This window comes from Cheilinus undulatus, linkage group 15 (genome assembly GCF_018320785.1).
Source record: "Cheilinus undulatus linkage group 15, ASM1832078v1, whole genome shotgun sequence".
In the NCBI taxonomy this organism is placed as follows: domain Eukaryota; kingdom Metazoa; phylum Chordata; class Actinopteri; order Labriformes; family Labridae; genus Cheilinus; species Cheilinus undulatus.
The window spans coordinates 40,556,007-40,580,397 of record NC_054879.1 but is presented as its reverse complement, the minus strand read 5'-3'; the positions used below and the strand labels follow the sequence as shown (position 1 = coordinate 40,580,397).

The following is a 24,391-nucleotide window of genomic DNA, read 5'->3' as shown; positions in this document are numbered from 1 at the left end:
TAGCTGCAGTTGTCACCACTCAAAAATAATTGCCTTCCATGAGCACAGTGTATACAAATTTAATAAAATACACAACAAGTACAGTAGCCCACATTCACGTGTAAGCTCAGCTTATTTTCACATAAACTGCAGAGGACGACAATAAAATTACAAATACATTCTTAAAAAACTGTTTTTAGAGGAACTTTCAATGGTTTTATGAAAAGGGACATTCCCTGTTGCACCACCATTAACAGTTCATAAGACACTTCACTTTTTGTATTTAACGTCACTGATATGTATTTCAGTTGCTTGTGACTTCCAAAGAGATGTTCCTTATACACTAAATGGAGACAGAGAGCTTCACTGTACAAAAGCAGACAGGACTCATAGCTTAACAGTAGCAATTTCTTCAACAGCCTCACAAAATTGGAGCTTGAAATGTGTAAAATACAGACATCTAAATCGACAGGTACAGTACACTGTGGAAACACTTGAAGTCAGGTAAGCATTGATTTTTCCCCCCAAACCTTCACAGCAGTCAAGGACACAGATTTCACCTAAACACAACAAGTCACAAACTGAAAAAAAACATACAAAGCAGATGGTTTTTGGTTATACAATGCGTGTCTGAAAAGAAACCAACCTCCTGGTCGTTAATCAGTGATATCATCATCACACCTCTGACAGGTGAGAGCGAGCGAGCAAGGTGAGCAAGTGGGGATCGTGTGATCTGTCAGTTGCCAGAGTCCCGCGGGTCGAGGGCACAATCCGACCCCCCGCACTCCTGGCTGATGACGGAGCTGTGAATGAGGCTGCTTGACAGGGACTTAGGCCTGAGCTCGCAGGTCAGGTAGGAGGGCTCCTCCAATTCGGTGTGCAGCGGGGAGCACTGGCCATCTGGAGGGCCATAGGCACTGCTGTCTGAGCCCCCCTCCCTCTCCTCTTTGGACTCTTGGCTGGCCAAGTCCAGGGGCAAACTACTCTTGGTGGGACTACTGGACGCAGATGGACTCTCCTGTAGCGGTGGACTCAGCGCACGCTGCGATTTTAAGTAAGGTTTGACATTGGCCACGAGGATTGTACTGTCCCGCTGCTCCTTCCCAAACGTGCTGAGGGTTTTTCTGCTGCTGCAGCTGATGGTGCCATAAATCTCTGTCTCTACCATGGCATCCATTCCCACAGGGATGAAAAGGTTGGTGCGATTATCGGCGCTGTCTGCTTGGCTTCCTACCCGTAACTTTGGCATCCAGCATCTGTCAGAGTGTCCCAGTGCACGACATTCATCGGTGCAGTGGACTGATTTGTCTTGCTCTGCAAAAACAGTTAAACATTTGTTATTGGACCCTGCTGGGGTAAGAATAAACAACTCAGAAGAGAATGTAGATGACATTTTGAAAGATGAGCAACAATAATAAAACACTCCAACAAACACAAGTTCAAGTACAAGTCTTAAAAGCCTACAGATATTGGAAGATGTAGGAAAAAGTCTGATTCATAAGATTAAAACCAGAAGCAGCAGCCTGCTACAACAGCTGGTGAAGAGTTCAAATTTAGCATTTTACGGGCTAGTTCAGATCTTTTTTTTTTTGAGATATCCCCTGCAATTTGAGCTTAAATCATGACACACTAACAATAATACTGCAGCAATGCTCATTTTGCTTTTTGCAGTTAAACATATATGGCAGATGAGTAATTAATCCCATCCGTGATATGAAACACTTTCCCTGTGCCACCCTCGACAACCTGTGTAGGTGTTTCCTGGAAAATATCATCTGGTGCAGAGGAAGTGATGTGTTTTTCATTTACATCGCCAGCAGTAGCACTTTGTGTGGAACATCTGTGGAATTTGCATGTCATATTCAGCCTTTCTGATGCAAAAGTGGTATGAAACTGTTGTTACCTTCTAGTTAGGGCTGATTATTTTCATCCCACTATTTCTCAGATATATTTTTCTCCACTTGGGTTACACAAAAATGACGCTAACAGAATAAGACGCCGCAAAAAGTTGGGAATCAAGGTGCTTTTTTATTATAGAAACACCTTTAGTAGCAAAAACATTCATTAGTTTGACCTTTGGTAATTTTCTAATCACTCTGAAGCACTCTGGTGCGTTCTAAGCAGCTCATTTGCATTTGCAGACCATTTTGCATTTCACTTTGTATTAGTGGGTATATATTGTGACCTGCCCTTGCCTTAAGAGGACCTTGTTTACTGTAATCTGAGGTTCAGAGTTTCTCCCTGCAGCATAAAATGCAACTTCTTTTGAGAACTTAAAAAGTAGAACTGACCAGGTATGCTTCTTTAAACTAAATCTGGATATAAAAAAAGGGAAAACAATGAGGTTTAGATAAAGTCTGTGTTATTGTATAGGAGTGGTTATTTAGTTCATCTGATGCAGGGGTGTCAAACTCAAGCCCCGGGGTCAATCCTGACCACCAACATCATATCATATTTTAATTATACACTAACTGTCCCACCAGTATGAGTTCTGCAGGTTTCCTCCAGTATAAAAATGAAAACTTTACCTTGATGATTTAAATATAAGATTCGTGATTTTAAATTTTATGTCATGTTTTGAGCTTTTCAACTGCAACTCTTTACACTGAATTTAAATCAGTGGTTCTCTACTGGTGGGTCGGGACCCAAAAGTGGGTCGCGGAGTAGTTTTCAGTGTGTCGTGACTAGATGTCTGAAAAAAAAAAAAAAATGGTGGCAAAAGTCCTGAACTCTTTTTTTGGTCATGCATTGCTACCTTTTATTTTACCCTGTTTTACTGTGAAATTGGGTAAATTTAAACGTTTGATCAATATTTCAACTAATTTATCTCCTCCTCTTTCAATACATGGTTACTTTTCCCATGATAATGAAGAAATTTCACAAGTTCTCTGACACATAATGATGGGGAAAGAGTGTATAAAATGTGTCCACTTTTTCCATTTTCGCAGGTGTTTTGGTCCAGTCATGCTCCAAACTTCAACATATTCAATTAAGTAAACACGTGTCGTTGAAAATTTTTTGGAAACTTGGTTCACGATCTGTCAAAAGACAGACTGGTGGGTTCTGGGGCTGAACCAGTTGAGAACCACTGCTTTAAATCACATATGTTGACCTTTTATACTCACTATTTAAAATTTAAACTCATATTTTGACCTTTGAATTAAATTATTTTAAAATTTAACTTTTAACTTGACCTCTTAATCTCAATAATTCAACTTTCATCTCATATTTTAACTTTTGACACTCAATATTTTGACCTTTAAATTATATGAGTTTAAAATTAAACTTATATATCAACCTATTAAACTAATTTTTTCAAATTTATAAAATATTTTGACCTTTAACGGTCAATATTTAGACTTTTATAAAATATTTTGACCTTAAGATATCTTTATTTTAAAATTAATCCTATATATCAACCTTTTAGACTCAATATTTCAATTTTTATCTTATATTTTGACCTGTAAATATCATGATTATAAAATTTAACTTATATTTTGACCTTTTAACTGAATATTTTGACTTTTATCTAATACTTTGACCTTTAGATATCATAATTTAAAAATTTAACTTATATTTTGACCTTTAAAATTCAATATTTTACTTTTATCTCATATTTTGACATTTTACACACAATATTTTGACTTTTATCTCATATTTAAACCTTTAGTTATCATGATTTTAAAATCTGATTTGTAATTTGACCTTTTAAACTCATTATTTCAACTTCAAATATTTTGACCTTTTACACTCAACATTTTGAATTTTATATAATTTTTTAACCTTTAGTTTCCATGAATTTAAAATTTAATGTATAATTTGGCAATTTTAACTTAATATTTTGACTTTAATGTCATATTTTGACCTTTTACACTCAATATTTTGACTTTTAAGTAATGTTTTGACCCTTTAAACTGAATATTTCGAGTTTTGTCACATATTTTGATCTTTGAATTCATTATTACAAGTTTTAGATCATATTTTACCCTTTAAAAGTCATGGTTTCGACTTTTATGTCATATTTTAATCTTTTACACTCATAATCAAAAATTTGAACTCATATTTTAACCTTTAGTTGTCATGATTTTAAAATGTAACTCATATGTTGGCTTTTTGCTCATATTTTAACCTTTAAAACTCATGGTTTGTACTTTCTATCTCATATACTTGCCTTTTTGACTTTTAATTTCATGTTTTGACCTCTTGAACTAATAAGTTTGACTTTTTTTTTAATCTCAGATTTTGAGCCTTTAAACTTATCATTTTGACATTTTTTAATCTCAAAATCATTTATCATCAGTGCTTAGTTTTTTTTCCCTCTAAATCCCTCCTGATGAAAATGAGTTTGACAGCTTATGGTTAAATGTTGACCCCGTCAGCTTCTCAAGTTAGACCTAAATTCAGAGTGCGGACCCTGCTGTGATTGAGTTTGACACCCCTGATCTGATGCAATAAAAGCATGCATCTTCCAGCTCTGAACACCATATTGTTGACTGAAGTTGCTGCTGATTATTTCATGACTGTAGAATTTGCATTTTCTCCCCTTGATGCAGAACACCAAGCCAAACGCCACAGGACTGTACTACATGTGCGAGAGAGTGTGTATTCGTGTCAGTTGCAAAAAAAAAAAAAAAAAAAAAGATAAAGTGGAGCAATGCATAAGTATCTATCTTTACACCGTTACTCAGTCTTTTTACATTTCACACCACATCCACCCTGGACATGAAGTAAGCACACAGGGAGCGACACATAGAATGGGCCAATTTCCATGGTGTTATGATGCAGAAGGTTTCCCTTTTTTTCTGCAGCCATTACACTCCGCTAACAAAATTAATTTGACACTGATGCATGCAGTGTATTTTGCATGCGGTGGCATGAAGCGAAATGTCAAACATGTCTTTATAAATTGGGGGTAAATGACAGTTTTCCTTCATTATTCATGTTGAACATGAAAGCCAAGCAGCAATGTCATTTGTTTAAGTATAAATTTAATCTTCCTGATGTTCTGACGACTGATTTAACTTTAATATAACAAATATGTTTTCTTTGCCACTGCCACAGGGTCCTCATGTAATCCTTTACAATAAAAATATGAACACATTTAAATAAGGCCTCCAGAATGAGTCAGAATGTGAATGAGTGAGCTGGAAAAACACATGTAGAGACAGCGCACACATCTTTTCCTCTATGTAGGCTTATATGGCACCAGAGTTTATAAAAAATCTCACATAAATCAATCCCTTCAATCCAACCACAGCATTAAACCTGTTGTTTCTCAGGATATCAATCTATTCCATCCAAGCACAGTCTAGCTTTCTACTCCACTAATCAGCTCTCATAACTTTGGTCTATTAATAAGGCTTCTCTATTTGCTCACAAGCCATTCAGTGATATCAAAGAGTGACTAGCTGTGAATGAGGCACTTGATCTCGTTTTGAAACTTGGCCCTGATGAGGATGAGAATATTAGCCTGGAACAAGGGGAAGCTCCACGAGACGCAACTCTTTCCTAGAAGAGGTGGGGAGATCCTCTTGTTCAAAGGAAATCAGAACCTTCTTGTGAGCTCACCAGCCTCGGCAAGTTTGCTGGAGGATGCATGAATCCAAGGGGGGAGGTTCAAACAAAGGAAGAAGAAGAAAAAAACATGATAGCACTTCTGCTCCTCAGCCCCACAGACATTTGAAAAACTAGAACCACACAAGCAACACGCTAGCAAAGTACACGCCATCGCTATCACACACTGCTGCTCAAGTCCATGAACACCCACCAAAACACCCACACATGCACACTTTCAGTCTTAGGACTAAATGGAAGTGTTAATTATTCTTTGACTGAGTGCAGATGTAACACGTTTAACAGGGTTGCTCATTTTATACCATAACAGTTAAAGATTTAATAAATAATTCTCTCGTTAAAGGCGAAAAGTAGGATTTTCTTTCCAACAGTCTCACAGAACATAATCCCTCACAATCATCACTTCTGACCCACTTGAACTTTTTTTTTCTCTAATCTGCCTGCCCTGCCCTTTACTTGTATTTTCCTATTTGGCTGTTTTTAGGACATTCTGGGTGGTAAACTTTGGCCAAAGCAGGATTTGAGGACAGGACTCTGAATAAAACATCACAACTGAGAGCCAGATTGGGAGCATGAGTCCAAGAGGAAGCTGCTGGTGTCATTGAGGAGAGGCCAAACTTTGTAAAAACAAGTACCTTTTTCTGGCAAAATTTCCCAAATTGTAAAATAAAAAAGACAAATAATACAATAAGAAATCTGCTTTGAATTTGCCCTGTCAGACACTTAAAAGCTGTGTTCAAGGTCAGTGTTTCTCATACTACATTTTCAGTCTAACTGCATTCATAGGCTGATAGAGCAAAAAATACTGCACTGAAGTAAAACAAGAGTTGATTTGATTCAAATTAAGAAGTAAAATAACAGCTTTATAAATTACTCAAATAAACCTCAAAGGCAGTTTACAGTGCCAAAAGACAGTATTCAACCCCTTAGATGTTTTACCCTTTTATTGATTTCATAAATCAATCATGCTCAATATAATTTGGCTTTTTTGACAAAATAATACAAAAAATCCTCTGTAAAGGGAAAACAGATTTCTACAAAGTAATCTCAATTAAACAAAAATATGTCAAGTAAAATAACTGACTGCATAAATATTTGCTCCCTTTAAAATGACTGACCTAATTCAACAGAGGTCCAGCCAGTTGGTGCTAGTAGTCTCACAATTATTGAAATAGGGATCACCTAAGTAGTATAAAGACACCTGTGTCTGGAAGGTCCAGTCACCTGTTAATCTGTGTTCCTGACCACCATTACACCATGAAGACAAAAGAACACTCCAAGCAACTCAGAGAAAAGGTTACTGAAAATTATAAGTCAGGGGATGGATACAAAAGAATCCAAGGCCCTGAACATCCCCCAGAGTTCACTTAAAGGAATATAGCAAACGTGCCTAGATCAGTCCGCCCTCACAAACTGAGTGACCGTGCAAGAAGGAGACTAGTGAGAGAGGCCACCAAGACACCTATGACTACTCTGAAGGAGTTCCAAGCTTCAGCAGCTGAGATGGGAGGAATCTGCACACAACAACTGTTGCCCAGATTCTTCACCAGTCAAGGCTTTATGGGAGAGTGGCAAAGAGAAAGCAACTGTTGAAGAACTCATTAAATCCTGACTGGAGTTCGCCAAAAGGCAACTGGGAGACTCCATGGTCAAGTAGGAGAGAGTTCTTTGATCTCATGAGACCAAAGTGTTGCTTTTTGGCCATCAGACAAGACACCATGTTTGGCAGACACCAAACGCTCCACATCACCACAAACACACCATCCCCAATGCAAAGCCCGGTAACGGCAACATCATGCTGTAGGGATGCTTCTTACTGGCTGGCCCTGGAAGGCTTGCAAAGGTAGGGGGTAAAATGGCTGCTTCCATCAAGACAAGGACCCAAAGCATTACAGTGAAAGCGACACAGAAATTGTTTAAAGATAAGGTGAATTTTCTGGATTGTCAGAGCCCAGACCTCGATCCAATAGAGTATGTGGCTGGACTTAAAAAGGGCTGTTCATGCCAGATCCCTGTGCAACCTGACAGAGCTTAAGCAGCTTTGCAGAGAAGAATAGAGTAAAATTGCAGCATCCAGATGTACAAGCCTGACTGAGACCTATCCACACAGACTCAGTGCTGTGGTTGCAGCCAAAGGTACATCTAATGACTTGAAGGGAGTGAATATTTATGCAGTCACTTATTTTATATGACATATTTGAATTTAACTGGCATTACTTTGAAGAACTCTGCTTTTACTTCGACATTAGAGAGGTTTTTAGGGGATTTTTTTTTTTCGAAAAAGCCAAATCATACTAACAATGACTGATTTATAAAATCAATAAAAAGGTAAAACATCAAAGTGTGTGAATATTTGAATAGGGGCAAGGTGGGTTTAAAAGGCAAATTATAACTTCTCCTGTCTTGTACAGTGCAAAAACAACAACAAAAATATGAATCTCTAACCAGGTTAATCAAAGACACAACTTCATAAGAATGGACATTTTGAATGTAATTTGAAATCATTTTCTTTCTGACCACCGTGTAGTAAAATAAGCCTAACAATGAGCCAGTTTCACATAGCTGACTCAAAGCTTGGGACTCCTCTATTTGCTATTTAGTTTTAATGTTCTTCTCAGTAATTAATGCTACATTATAGTAATAAATGTAATGAAATATGATACTGCCTAGAGGTTTCTGAATAAAAAACTTGTGTCAGAATCACAAATGTTAGTTTCTATGATTCAGAATTGATTGAAAATGTCCAAAAATCAATATTAAAAACATACTTTCTTCTGTCATTATTAAGCCTTTTTTTTTTTTAACTGTTTTTAGTTCTCTGATGCAGCAGTGGGTGTTTCAGTCCTGACATGTTAGCTGCCACCAGTGTTGGTCATGTACAGCTGTGTTCACACTAGGGGTTGACCGATGTTGTGTTTTTACTGGTACCAATTATTAGTTGTTCATGAAACCGATAACCAACATTTGAAAACTAACATGCATTTTTGCAAAAATGAAAACCTTTCATTGCAAATTCTGAATTCATATTGGTATAGATAAATAAGTACAACAGTGATAAATGTGAGGCTTTATCGCTGTGCACCTTTTACAGTTCATGCGTGTGTTAAACAATAATATAAGTGCCTCCAACTCAAGTAAGAGCAGCAAAACCACAGTGTAAACTGTCCAAATATGAGTATCAAACAAAATAAACTCAAGGCAAAAGCAGCATTTTATATTAATAAATTGTACAACTACATTATAACTACAGATGCATTCATGTTTTAATAAAAAGGAGTTTTTCCCCTTAAATCTGGTGGAGTAAAGCGATTTGCAAGTATTCATCTAGTACCAGTCAAGTACTTCGAATTTCAGCAATTTATCAGCAATTTCCCTTATCTCTATAAACATTTTTGCATGGTTACTGTGAACAGAGAACTCTAATGTGTTCAGTGAAAGAAAAAAAAAAAAAAAAACACCAGTCCAACATTGTTCAGTCATCTGGTTAAATGATGAACCAGCTGAGACTTTTTCTAACACATTCAATGCGATCTCAAACAGGTGAGTAATGCTATAGTCAGGAAGCTTAAACAAGTTCCTGCTGCACTGACCCTACTGTAACATAAAGAAACATCATTAGCTGTGGCTAATATATCATTTCAAACCCCATTGATTTACACTGGAGGCTATCGTTAGCGCTGTAACAAAGTTCTTGATCCGGGCATTTTCTGTGGTGTAACTGAAACTGGACCGGCTTGTCATTGTAGAAACTGTGTGAAGGATTGTGGTGTTTTATACTTATATTTGTTTTATATTTAAGAAATAACCGCTGTATTACCTTGACAGAGTGACAGAATGGAGACTCAGCTTTGGCCTTCAGCCTGCTCTTGTTACATGCTGAGCTGCTGTGTTGTAGGCAAGAAGGCCTGTGACGTCTTAGCCAATCAGATAGTGTTTTTGGCGGGAGACAGTGTGAGGAAGATCTGAGCCATCCATCCATTTTCTACACCACTTACCCCGTAAGGGTGGAGCCTATCCTAGCTGTCATTGGGGGAGAGGCGGGGTACACCCTGGACTGGTCACCAGTCATTCATAGGGCTTACATAGAGAGACAGACAACCACCTCACTCACACTCACACTTAAGGCCAATTTAGAGTCACCAATTAACCTAATGAGCATGTCTTTGGTGGTAGAGAACATGCAAACTCCACACAGAAAGCAAACCAAGGACCTTCTTGCTGTGAGGCAACAGCGCTAACTAGGGTGTCCATTTCCACAGCACCAAAAAGGAGGACACTTGGCCGCACTTAGTGAAGCAAGAATAATCGCAACAAATAGGACTCTAGTGTATTCCCCACTACAATACAATTTTGTCCATGACAGCGATGGTTTCATAATACAGTGATTCTGAGATACTCTATTCACTGAAGGACAGTTTGATCCAGGACCACCCCTGGCCAAAGTGAGGCCCTAAGAGGAATCTGATATGGGGCCCCTCAACCCTACTGCCACTATCACCCCAACATATTCACCTAACAATCCTCAAAAGTATCTTAAAACAGCTGAAATAACTAAAGGATATATTACCACAATAATAATAAATACAAAGTCTTTGCAATTTAGCCCGAGTTAGTCGCATGTAAAAGACACAGTTCTTATTTAGTAAAATTATCATTGATTTTAATGATCATATTCCTTGTTGCAATATGGACTTTTTAATTTCCATCTGCTAAAAAAGTGGTCACTATGGGTTTACTATTTTTATCATAACATTAATCCCACTTTATTAGCTATCTGTTTTATTAGGGTCTTATCCTCAAAATAAAACTGATATAAACCAGCTGATCTTGCCCCCTTACACCCCTCACACTCACCGCTGCATCCACCTCCTTTCCCTCACACACAGTAGCTCATCCGTTTTGCTTCTTTCTCTTCCTCTCTATGGCCTTTTTTAAGTTTCTACTTCAGTGTTATCATCTTTTGTTAAATTACCTTAAAATATACATTGTCTTTATTTGGTTTCACCCGCGATCTGATTTTAAAACAGCTGAGGAAGTTTGACTATGTCAATTAATTCCTGATAAGAACCAGCACAGGAACTTCACAGAGTTTTATCATAAATTCACAAACTAAACAATGGTAGAAGTTGACGTTTGATGAAAGGTTGCAGAATAACGGGTGAATTTACGGGACAGACGTGATTTTTTTCTGTGCAGCAAGTATCAGGAGAGAGAGAGAGGGAGAGTGAGCGGACACTGAGCGCACTTCATTGATCATGGATGGCACCGATCTCCAAACAGATATCTTTAGGGTTAATTTACTGATGTGTCACGGCCAGGTAAAGTTTATGTTTGGTCAACGTCGTTGTATATACATTACCTGGATCATATTTAACATACAAACACTGGACTGATCTGTAGAGAAAGAGTACAATGGACATCATGCTGGTTACATTCAGGTTCGACTCCAAAAGGAGGACAAATAAGCGCTCGGCTTGAGGCTGCGCCTTAAATTCCGGACTGTCCGGCCAAAAGCTGGACATATGGCCACCCTAGCGCTAACCCCTGCACTGCCATGTAGCCCAGAGCTGAGCCAGAGGGGAAAAAAACACGTAGCAGAGCCAAAGTAGCGGACTTTTTAATTTACTAATCATATCATGATTGGTGAAATAAAACAGCATTACCGATTATCGGCAAAATGCCAAATGTCGCCGCCTACAATCGACCAGACTGATTATAGGTCAACCCCTAGTTCATAGTAACATACCGGAGCTGCAGGACATTCAGCCCATCCCATTTTCTTTAAAGAAAAGCATTTCGACACACTGGATTCTGCTGTTTCTAGTCAAATAATTTCCCATCTGATTAAATGCTCTTTTTTTTGCATCTAGCTACCTACTCTCAGGTCACGTAAATAGATTCTGTAAACAAACATCACACTGCAACAGAAAAACAATTTCATGTAACGATACACAGTTGGTCTACAGAATGTGGCTAACATTAGCAACTGCACATTAACGTCACATTTCTGTGCGGAATATCATCACTAAAGCCCTCTGTCATATGAGAGTATAACCTGACATGGCCTCTGGACAAATTAATCCCCATTTTTTGGATCAAAATAAACCAAGTTGCTCCCAAAAGATGCTACTGGTGCTATCAATTAGCAGTTATTTATGTTGGAGTAAAGAGCATTGTGGCAGCAAGGTGATGGCCGTTAAAAACAACTGCATTGGCTACTGGCAGTGTTATAATATAGAGTGGGGCTGAAATGATAGAAAATAATAATACGTTTGGCTGACTCGTAATTCTGGGATCCAACTTAGACCAGCTAATTGTGCAGATCACTAAATTCTACAGTCTCATGGGAAAGAGGAAGCCTGACATAGTACACATGCTAATTCTGGTTAGCAAAGTGAAGAACCTCAGGAATGAGCCAAAAGCCGGAGCTCATATCACACACCACCAGAGTTAAAATAAGTAGAACAACAGCTAACATTTGCGAACATCTGATGGTTAATTCTGAACAGACAGCATAAATAACAAGATCTGATCCAATAGTGTCATCAATCTTAAAGTCTTAAGTTTTTTAACCGCGTCATTTTTTCTCTGGAAAGTTTCTGACAAATAATTAGTGGGCTAAAATTGTATTCATATTAGTGTATTTTGCAATTAAGCAAAACTAAATATTATTTTAGTATCACATGTTCCTCAGTGTATTTACATTATCGTGGCTTATTAAAACATGCATACATAAAAATTGCATTATCTTGAATGAATTTACTTGCATTTTTTAGCATCAAATAATAATTTTCAGCTTCTTAGCCAACAACAGACTGGAATAGATTCTGACATAAGCAGCTCTTTAAAAACATAGTAAATGTAATGTAATTCTGGGATTGGTATGAATGTAGAAGAATATTTCTAATTGAATAATGTCCTCCGGAATTGAAAATGAACTGAGTGGAAAAGATTCACACCTGTAATACTTCTCTGTATTAACCCACATTATTCCTAGCTCCAATTAAACTCTGTGTAAATTCTAGGTGTGACTTCCTGTGCCTTCTCTCCATCATTATGAGACGCTAATTCTGGTTATTAGAGCGATTAAAATGTATGAATATCATCTGTTACACCTAGAGCAGGATGATGTGATTATTCCTCTGCCTTCTACTATTTAGGGAAATGAAGAGATGCCTGAAATAATGTAGGCAAGTATGTATAGCTAACTTTATTAGCTCCATATCAGTATTTGTATGTTAATAAGGAAGAGCAGGTTTTTTTAAAGGACATATATTGTTCTCGACATCTGCTTTATATACATGAAAGCTGATGTAGAGCTCAGTACCAGCCTTAACATTTATTTCAAACAGTACTTTTTAAGTTTTACTTTCACTGTCGTTTGCTGTGCTGTTACCTGGTGGCTAAAAGTGTGTTGTACTTTGACATAGATGCACACAAATACACGAAACAGTGCATGGCTCACAACTGTCTACTGCAAAATAAGCTCAATATAAATATTAGTAGGGAAACTTTTAAAAAATATGATCACACATTTTAGTGGATATTCAGAAAAGCTTAATATTTCAGCAAACTAGTCCCTCTTTCAATATTTGTTTTTATTCATATCCATGATTCATGTGGTCATCTCTTCAGGGCAGTAAATCTGAATTTTTCTAATAATTTATGAATAATCAAATCCCCAATGATTCAGACAGTAACAGCATGTTTAAAACACCAAAGCTGTTAAAGCCACACATCCAGCTTCATCTGGTTATTAGTAAGGCCACAGACAAAGCAACAGGTACCAAGACTTGGACATTTCAGAAAACATACTTGTAAGAAGTAGTTTCTTTAAAAAATAAAGCAGTATTTGGTATATTTAGTATTGGAATAACTCTTAAATCCAGCTGATGGTTACTCATTATGTTTAGCCACTGGAAGACACTTATTTTCTCTACCGGAAATTCTACCCACATCTACAGTGGAGCCCCGGGAATCAGGTCGATACTTCAGTTAAAGTAAAAGAAATGATATTAAACACTACTCAAAAAGTAGAAGTACACAAAAAGCTGCTTAAATACATTAATGTAAGAGCATGAATAATTTATTTTCAAATCTTTGGTAAATTTAACAACTGTTCAACTAACATGGCTATGATCATCTTTATTCTATACATCCTTCTGTTCACTGCCATTATTTTCACTAATGCTAGTATCACAGTGATCATTGCTTCATCTATTAACATCATCTGTTGGTATTATCATTACTAGAACTTGAATATAGGAGCAGCTTTACTTTACTGCTATATTGATTAACAGTAGTTCTCTCTGTTTCATTACCATCCTACCATCCTAGCTGCACTTTAAATGAGTGACTACTTATTTTGCACAAACTATGACAAGCTGTCTTACTTTTCTTGCATATTCTAAACTACCTCCAAGCAATATATGTTAACATTCTAGTGCCTGTTGCAGTTAGCCCAGTGTTAACAGATTTTTCATTGTTATTTTATACGTATTTTTTCAAATTCATCTATTCAACACTTTATTTTATATTTTCAGACAACTCGCCAATTATAAATTTTGTTGAATACCTACTACTTGTAAATATGTTGATTCCTCTTATTTAGTTAGTTTTGTAATTTTTAGGTCAAGTATTTAATGCTTATTTACTGTGTATTTGCTCTTCTACTGTTTACATGCTGATTACTAGCTTCCGATTACACCGAAATCTCCCAGTTTGGGATCAATAAAGTACATCTATCTATCTGTCTAGCTGCTAATGCTATTACAACATATTCAGTTTTTAGCATGTCAGTTTTCTATCAGTCATAGTTGTTATTCACATGCTGCTACCATCAATTAAGTTACAGAAATAGGGTTTAGTTGTTATCATAACGTAAATGATTAATTCTGGTCTATCATAATAGGGTATAGTTGTTATCATAACGTAAATGATTAATTCTGGTCTATCATAATAGGGTATAGCTGTTATCATAACGTTAATGATTAATTCTGGTCTATCATAATAGGGTATAGTTGTTATTATAACGTTAATGATTAATTCTGGTTTATCATAATAGGGTATAGCTGTTATCATAACGTTAATGATTAATTCTGGTCTATCATATTAGGGTATAGTTGTTATAATAATATTGATGATTAATGCTGGTCTATCATCATAGGATAAAGTCATTATTATAATATTGATGATTAATGCTGGTCTATTATAATTAGGCCACAACCATACCTTATGCCATAATTTCAATTATGAATTGGCGCTCTACAAACAAAGTCGGACTTATGATTGATTTACTTTCCATCCCTGACTCCATCATTTTAAGGAGATATGTGTTTACTAGGGCTGTCAAATGATTACAATTTTTGATCACGATTAATCACAGAATTTCTATTTTTAAAGCAGTTAATCTCCCTATTTTGAGATATCACTGTTCTCATTTAAAAGTCTTCTTTTATTTTGTATTTTTGTACCGTATTAAAAAAAAGGGGAAATTGACTTCCTGATCAAATATAACCTGCCCTTATTTTATAAGAAAATAAGGAACTTGGGGTAGATTGTAGATGATGTACAGGAACTTAACAAAGACTTTTTTTTATGAATTGAAAAGGAAATAAGAGAATAGTAAACAGGTAAATGTGGTCTAATTATTTTATATCACTGTGGCTACAGGGAGATGCTGCAGTGGAATAACCAAAGTCTGCTAAAAGGCATGCTGTTGATGGCTATTAGAAAATTAATACACTTATTAGACTTTAATATTCACAATAAATGAACTAATGCTGATGGCACTAGTGTCTTCACATTTTTTATCAGATACTTTTAGATACTGCCTGTACTCTTTCATTACTTCTACATTGTATACTTCATGGATTTTCTTGCTGGGTTTCAACCATTTATCTTTGTGAATGATATCTGTATTTATTGTAGCTACTACAGCGAGTCTTTATGTTAAACTTCAGGGCAGTTTTCTATTGTAGAGAGATCTGTCTTCATTCTATTCTATCTTTAACACACTTGAATGTGGTTTGATGGATTAAAAGTAAATGAGACTGGGACAATGATGGCCTAACAGCGGCTATAGTCCTTCAAGCAGGCAGACTGAGTTCAGGTCAGATCTGTGGCTTATTTCCCACATGCTGTTCCTCACTCTGTCTCCCTCCCATTTTCTCCTATGTCCTCTTCCATCCAAATAAAAAGAAAAACCCTGAAAATAATTATTGGACAAATTGAATGAGATCAGAGTAGTGATTATTCTGATGTCTTCTGTGCTTTTTTTCAAGTGAATACGGGCAGGTTAGGTGTTAGGAAACCAGAAAGGAGCACTACAAAGCTTTAGTACAAGGTTTTGCAATCTGTGTTAAGACTGTAGGAATAAAGTCTGTTTTCATTTACTGATTCAGTATGTGTCCATATTCACACAGCCTCAGGTTTAGACACACCACTTTCAGAAACAAATGCAGTATTTTAGCTGCATACTTGGACTTTATCTCCCTGTCATGTTGCATATCATGTGAAGTTCTAATGTTACATTCAAAGCACAAACTGTGCTGGTGCTGTCTTAGTCAGGACTAAGATCAAGAGAAAATACACATTTGGGTTCAAAATGCATTTTACATCAAAAGGCAAAACTAAATGATGGCTTTGATTTGGCAAAACCTCAACATAGACCCTGCGTATTATAAGAGCTCGGCTTTGAAGCATCTACACCCAGAGATTACAGTTTCTGCGTCTTGTGCATTTTCTGTTACTCTGTCTTTCTGCTGCCGCCATACAGAAAAGTATTTTTTGAGATATGGATACACGAGGCCAGAACAATAAGCATAAGCAAAGAGATGCGGAAAGATGCTGAATTCATTTCCATGGTACCTTTCAGTGCGGAGGAGCTAGCAGATGATGCTAATGCAAAGGGATGTATGTGCTTAGAAGGTTCAGAGAAAGCACAGAAAGGTATTTTTGTCATTGTCCTATTTGTCTCGGTATGAATCAGAAGCAATTTAAGGAGCATGTCTGCACATTTTTGCGATATTTAATACTTATGGCTTAGAGGAGATCATGATTTTTTTATCCTGTTTCTTCTCACAACCGCACCTTTATGATCAAAAATTAAAGTCAACGTGCAAATAAGGTGGTTATTACACGCACCACTTTGAGCTAAATAAAGGTATTACTCTGCTTTTAGCAGCGTAATAATTTACCTTATTTTAAAAATGAAAAGGCAGGGGGAAAGTACAAGGAAGTAATGGTGCTTTCATCTATTGTGTCTGCCATTGGCTCTCCATTTCCATTTTCCATTTCATCACTGAATAAAAAACTGTTAAATAATAGCTCTCAAATTACACTTATACAATAGCTTCCTATAGTCCGCTGAATTTACATAGTCATGTAATAGATTCATGACAAAGTGACAAAGTAGCTGTGATCTTATGGGCATCTGTGAATGGAACAATAACATGTTCTCAAAAAACAAAGAGACTGCCTGCCCATTATAAATAGAATCAGAGAAAGCCTAGCAACATACCCACTGTGCATCTGGTGTCTGTGAGAGCGAATAAATATTCAGTGTGCATGATAGTGGAAGCTGCACAGGTGCATATATTACCTGTATCAAAGCAGCCAGGAGACTAGAGGGATGGTAAAGGTAAAGACATAAAAGCATTACTACTTAACCCACAAGCTTTTGTGTTGGTGCATTTGGAACAGAAAAATTTTGTGGTGGCTCCATTTTGGATAATATCGCTATCGTGTCAGAATCTGCAAAACAGTGGCTTTGTTGTTCAATAAATGTACCTGGGTGTGTGTGTGAGAGTAGAGACAGTGTGTGGGTTGGAGGCTGATGTTTTTGTGTGATCAGGTCTAAGGCATTCTGCATAATGTAGATCTTCCATCTTGTAGTGAGCGGACAGTGACACCACTTCAACTGACCAACCCTGAGGGAAAATCGTTAATGCAACCATTACTTTAGCTCTTTAACTACATTTCCCACATGCAAACAGGAAAGGCATTACAAAAAAAAACCCTATTAATATTAAAAGCATGCCTCACGTCTTTGCATTTCTGTTATCTTACAAGTGCAGGTCTTTAAATTAACTGACACTCAGCGTCAGAGATGCACATGTACATATTCTGTCTCGCATGTAGAAAACATTGCTTTCAATATCCCTCCATTTGATTGGCCTTAGAACTTTCCCTGAATCAAATTCAAGAAATGTGCTGCAAAAGAAAAAAAAAGTGATTGAATTTACACCTCCCACGGAGTCAAGTTTGGTCTGCCATAATTTCTCATCGCACACTGAGGCAAAAACACACACATAGCCACACAACAGTGAGATGGATAGAGAGGGAGAGATTCGCACATCCTACTGGCAGACACGAGAGTGTTTCCATCTCTGCCCTCCTGAGCTTCCCTCAAACAAACAGTTCAGAGCAATGTAAATGGTGTGGAAAGTGCTGCATAGGGACCTTATGACCAGAGACATTCTCCTCCAAGCCTCACACAAGGAAATAAGACACATCACCACTCCACTCGAGTCCTCCCATTGTCTTTTATCTTACCAGGGGAGAGTTGCTTTCATATTTTCAGTTTATGTCCACAATAGCTAAATATATCAGCTCCTATCAGGTCAGCCAGGTTGAACAGACTGACAATCATCTATGATTACACTCCTGGCTTTGCTCATCGTTTTAGATTTGTGAAATAATATTTAACATTTCTATTTTCAGTTGGAAAGCAAAAGCTCCTCTGAAAACAGTGTAACCGCAGCAAAACCGATAATAACTGAGAAAACCTTCCCCTGCAAAAGGTGGAAACAGTCTGTCATGTTGAACCAGAAATACCTGTCATTTTGCACCGCAAGTGTCTATCATGCTTTTCTTGTCTCTGTCGTTTTATTCGAGACATGCATGCAGTGAATCTGTGTTCAAATAATGACATGATCAAAAGAGACACAGGCTGGGGTGCACTTTGCCATGCATATGAGTTTGTTTGATGGCAAAGTCAGACAGAAGATGTTTGAACATTTTACCTTCAGCCAATGGACTCTTTTATCCTTTTAAACTACCATCTACCTTCCACTCTGGTGCTTTCATGTCATCTGTGCAACACAGCCCTGGCTGTCTGCAATGTAAAGCGGTGCAAAATAACACCACTTGCCTGTAATAACATGATGGCTTTACCTTTCCATGTAAAATAATAGCTTGTTTTTGCTTAAAGTAAAGGTTGGAGGGCCTTTGCTATAACACAAGTGAGCAGTGTGCATGTTTTCAGCGCATACCGCGTGAGCAATGTCTGGTACAAGAGTTAGTCGTAGGCATCTTCAGGATGTCAGGAAGAGAGTGCATCCACTCACCCTGCTCAAAAGGCTGGCCATTAACTGCTGTTGCTTTCATCTTGAGGGCCTCCCTTGCAGACGTGTCGCAGTGTGAGCCTTTATTAGTATCCTGGTCACTATCAGCCTGGTCACTATCACCATGGCCACTGTCTCGGAGGCTTGCTCGTTCTGCATCCTTAAATGTTGAGCTGCAGCAGAATAGAAGGAAGGGGGGAAAAAAACATGACTTGCCATTACCTCTGCGTGAGTGCTCCTGTTTGATAGCCACAGTCAGGTGCCTTGATACAAAGATGAAGAAGCTAAATGCACTGGTCAGGAAGCTTTTGGATGGAAGCTCTTACCTTTGAACAAATGGCTGCCTGCTGCCAGCATAATTGGGTTCTGTGGGGAAATTTTCCGTCTAGAAAATGAAAGGAAAATTACATTGTGCATTGTTCAAATTGTCATGCAATGTTCAACATTTAGCTTGAGTAACATAAGATTTAACAGGGAGAGAAATGTTCCTGTCTGCCTTTAAGACCTTTATTGTAGCACCTGAAAGATTTCCACAAAAGCCAGAGAGCACCTGCCAGTGATAACTGCATGATAAGAGCAAATCTCCATTGTGACCATATGCGCCTCCTTGGCAAGGCAAAGGAGAAAAGCATTAGCCACTGTCATCAGCATCCTTTTCCCCTATCTTGAGAATAATGTGTGTTTGTGTTGATCACACCCACATACCCTAGTGACTGGTGACAGTGCCAGGCCTTGTCATCTGTGTTATCATCTCCAAATGAGACTGTCTGTGCAACTGTCCTATTTATTTACATCGTTTACAACAGATAATTCTGCCGTGTTAAACAGCACTACAAGCCCATGCTGTCAAATTAGCATGTTAGCTGGCGCGTGTATACAACCCTGCTATCTCTACAAGGCGAGGCTGGACCCTATTAATGGCCTTATCGTGCCAACTTTTGGATGCGGATGGGTGGATCTGGCCCATATTTGTGGGAGCGAGAAATGCGATTGTGAGGTTATGCTGTGTGCATCTAGCTGTCTGGTGCACATTGGTTCAGTAATGTGATCGGACAAGCTGCTCAAACACCTGTCCAATCCCACATTTCAGGCAGGGTTTTGTTTTCACTCTATAGCAGTGGATCTGGCAGGGTCACAGCAGCCTTGTTCAAGACTCACACTGTTTGCATGTCTAACTGTGAGGACTTTCTCATTATGCACACCACCTGTACCATTTTGCAAGAAAAGAACACTTGCTATGAAGCCTTCTCTGAAAAAATTTTACTTCCTCAAATGCAGACAGAAAAAAAGCTACTGCCATTGGAACAAATGAGTGTGTTTTAATACAAAGTTCCCATATCATGCACAGAATGTTTCACACTGTCATACCAGGGAAAGAAAAAGTGAAAATGATTATGTCTGCCCACAGAGACAGACTTTCTCTTTTTCACTCGATTACTTTGCCTTTGTCAGATTTGTATGGTAAAGCAGCGGGCGAAGATAAGCCAGAATAAAGGGCAGATAACGAATACAGTGCAGCATCCTCCTTACCTGTATCACTGACATCCTATTCGCTGGAGTGTCTGTGCTAAGCCCGGCAAAGCTGGAGTGGCAGCCCGCCCTAGGGACTGTCAGGCTGTTTGGGGTGGTTTTCAGGTACATGACCTCTGACCTGGGCAATGTGAGTGGCAGAGGACTCTGGTAGTCAAAACATATTGGTGATGTGATGAGCGAAGGGCTGCTCACCACGTTCATCCGGCTGGCAGAATCTCTCTCCTCCATCTCACTCTGCACCAGCATGATGTCACTCTTGTTGATCCTTTTCTTTTTGCCTTTCCCCACTGGAGGATTGGAGTACTCAGCCATGCGGCAGTTATAATTCCCAGCCTCCTTATCTTGATGCTTGGACTTGACAGCGATGGCGGTCATGACTGCTAAGAGCATGACAGAGATAATGCAGAGGGTAACTATGAGGGGCAGGGATACATCCCAGTGCTGCTGCTCCCCGCCCGCGCTGGAACCCCCTCCTGCTGCCGTCTCTGTGTTCGCTTTAATGATCAGCTTAGCCACGGCAGATAAGGGGGGCTTGCCATGGTCAGTTACCTTCACCACGAGCTCAACCACTGGGGCGACCTCTTCCCAAAGAGCGTGCGCAGTTCTGACCTCTCCTCCTACCGGATCCATCTCGAACAGGTGGTCGTCATTTCCTTCTGTAATCTCGTAGGTCAAGTGACCACTTTCTCCATGGTCGTGGTCGACTGCTTTCACTGTGGCCACTATGTATCCAATACCTACGTTTCGAGGCACTGGGATTTCAGCTGTATCATTCAGCAGGACTGGGAGAATGATAACTGGGAGATTGTCGTTGACGTCAAGGACGTTAACCCTGACCGTGGAAGTGCTTTCCATGTGCGGGGATCCTCCATCTTTAGCTAGAACTTTGAACTCAAAGGATTTAGTTTGCTCATAGTTAAAAGACCTTGAGGCATATATGGCTCCATTTGTAGGGTTAACAGACACGTAGGTGTACACTGAAACATCTCCGATATGTGATGGCAGAATGGAATAAGAAACTGTTCCGTTTCGACCCACATCTGGGTCGTGGGCCAGAACAGAGCCCAAATACTCCCCTGGGATGTTGTTTTCAGGCACCTGTAGCACGTACACAGTCTTTGTAAAGCGTGGTGCATTGTCATTCTCATCCAAAATTTTCACAGTAAAAGACTTGGTGTAGTTCAAAGAAGGAATTCCATTATCTCTCGCCACTATTGTTACATTGTACTCATCCTTCATTTCCCTGTCCAGAGGCCTGTCTGTGAGCAGCGTGTAGAAGTTATCATTGTTCTCCTGCAGTCTGAAGGGTACGTTTCCCAATACCCTGCACTGAAGTTGACCGTTCCGGCCAGAGTCTTTATCCGTCACTCTCACAAGTGCTATGACAGATTCAGGAGGTGCGGCCTCGCTGATGGCTCCCTGCCGCACAGACACAAAACTTATTATCGGCGAGTTGTCATTTTTGTCAAGCACTTTTACAGTTATTTTACAATGGCCTGGTATCGGGTTGGGCCCGAGATCCTTCGCCTGCACATCAAACTCTATGATTGGATTCTCTTCAAAGTCAATTTCTCCCTGGACCTTGATGACGCCAGTATTGGGGTCAATAGAGAACAGATCTTGGATTCTCTCAGATGCATATCCAGTAAAGGAATATATCACTTGCCCGTTGCTTCCCTCATCTTGATCAGTTGCGTTTAAATCTATGAGTACTTTTCCTTGAGGTGAATTCTCCGCAATCTCAATCACATAGGAGGATTTCTCAAAAATGGGGCTGTTGTCATTCGAATCAGTCACTCTGACGTTGATTTGCATGGAACCTGATCTTGGATACTCCCCTCCATCAATGGCTGTGAGGAGGAGGGTGTGATGACTCTGATCCTCCCTATCCAGAGGTCTCTGAACCACCAGCTCTGGATATATAGTCCCATCACCCCTCACTTTTAAATCCAGAGAAAATGTGTTGTAATCATCTCTCGTGACCTGGTATGTCTTTATCCCATTTTCCCCAGAATCTGAGTCATGTGCAATAGTCAGAGGGAAGCGAGTCCCAGCAGCTGCGTTCTCAGAAATATCAATATTAACATGATCTGAGGGGAAGCTGGGCGAGTTGTCATTTATGTCCTGTATGTCAATCTTGATCATACATATTTCCTTGTCATTGGCAAACACCTCCATGGAGAGCTGGCACTTTGGGTTGCGCCTGCACAACGTCTCCCTGTCAATCCTTTGTTTGGTGAAGATAAGTCCACTCTCCGGGTCAACATCCACCAGATGTGGTGCAGAATTCTCCAGGACTCTGAAGTTGGATTTCTTCCCTCTCTCCATAGTCCCATATCCGGCATCTTTTGCTATATTACCTATAACAGTGCCAGGTCCTTGCTCCTCTGGGACGGAATAATTGAGGTTTTTCAATGTGAGGGCTTTAACCCACAGCAGAAAGAAAACTGGTACAGAGAGACGCATCCCTTCAGCCTGATATGCGGTAGTGGCAGACAGAAAAAAAAAATCCTCGTTGACTTTCAACCTGTTGATTACGGCAAACCTAGAGGACTAAACCCACACCAGGCATGTGGTTGACGCCGATCCCTCTCTAATTGAGTACTAAATCGATCTGTGAATCCGTACTGCCTTTTTAATGGGTATTTTAACCTCTTTCACATGCCGTTCGGCTATGATGAACTCTTTCTGTAAACAAAGATGACCGCCCGGCGACACCTTGTGCATGAATTAATCATCAAATTCAACATAGTGTACTAAAAAAATGCTTTGTTTTCCCTCACAGCGAGACTTAATGAATAATCGATGACTATAAAGTATTAATATTCCCTCCTGCATCCAAGGTTAAAGCGTTTGAATCTCCGCGGTGAAGGTTAGACCGGAGCTCACAAAAGCGCATTGCCCTCATGCGACATCTACACCTAGGCTACAGCAAACACTGACATGCCCGTTTCAAAATGCAGCATTGTCCGCTGTTACCATTCACAATGCATTTACTTTTCCTCCTGTGCGGCACACTGTTGCATATGGGCTCTGCTCGTGCAGCACACGCAGCGTGCCCATGCCACAAAGTGGAATAAAAGCGGGAAATAGAGCTGTTAATCCTGTCCAACCTTTTGTGTTCCCGTCATTCAAGAGCATCTATAGCACGGCTGCGACTTTTTGCCCGATGATTGTCCTATAATCAGTCCAGTAATCCCATAATCCAGTCCAATTGGACCCAGTGCTCTCGCATCCTTCATTCGGACAATGCTCATCTGCACTGTCCTCGCGAACGTTGCCCCCAAAAAAACGCCAAAAAAAAGAAGGTGGAAGATTTCAGATAATCAAAATTAATCGCTTTTTTCCTGCGCTCAGTTCTCTCCGCGTCAACTGTTGAAACCTGCTCCCTTCGCAGTGAGATCTGACCGGAATCCTCGCGACGCCTTTCTAACAGACTCCAGTGTATTTCTTGGTGCATTTAACATAGTTTCTGATCGTCTTCCAGCAAATGAGTGAACAGTGACAGATCTTGCCTTGGGGGGGTTTTCTCCAATAGGTCTGGCAAGATCGCATGAAGAAGGGCTGTTCTAGTGCTACGTGATTCATTTACTGATGTGCGCGCACAGAGGCAGCAGCATCAGAGGGGGGGAAACGTGCTGCTGCTGGATGTTGCTCCTAATACATGTGGATGTGAACTAGGGATTATGAATAGATCGATGAAATGTGTTTGGCTGGGGTGTAGCAGAAGCACTGGACACTTGACAAGTGGTCATTCTATAAGGGGGGAAGTAGATGAGAAATGTACATTTAAAGCTGACAAATTCCTTAAAGGTTAACTGGGTTCCTTCCCCTCAGAGAGGTGTGTTCTCAGTATCAATGAAGCCCTTTGGATATTCAGAGCTGGGAGATTCTTATCAATAATTGAAAACAGTCCCACCTGAGTCTTGTATTGTTCCCTTTTATGATTAGTTTTAAGG

General features: G+C 39.2%; 1 protein-coding gene across 1 annotated transcript; it reads right to left on the bottom strand.

Annotated features, from left to right (window-relative positions):
- Positions 1-230: 230 nt before the first annotated feature.
- LOC121522752 (protocadherin-17-like) lies at positions 231-23,808 on the bottom strand. Its single transcript, XM_041807390.1, has 4 exons — positions 20,430-23,808; positions 19,226-19,284; positions 18,903-19,072; positions 231-1,293 (listed from the first exon to the last, which is right to left on the bottom strand). Exons 1-4 carry the CDS (start codon positions 22,896-22,898, stop codon positions 716-718), a joined length of 3,276 nt encoding a protein of 1,091 aa, XP_041663324.1. The 5' UTR covers positions 22,899-23,808; the 3' UTR covers positions 231-715.
- Positions 23,809-24,391: the final 583 nt, after the last annotated feature.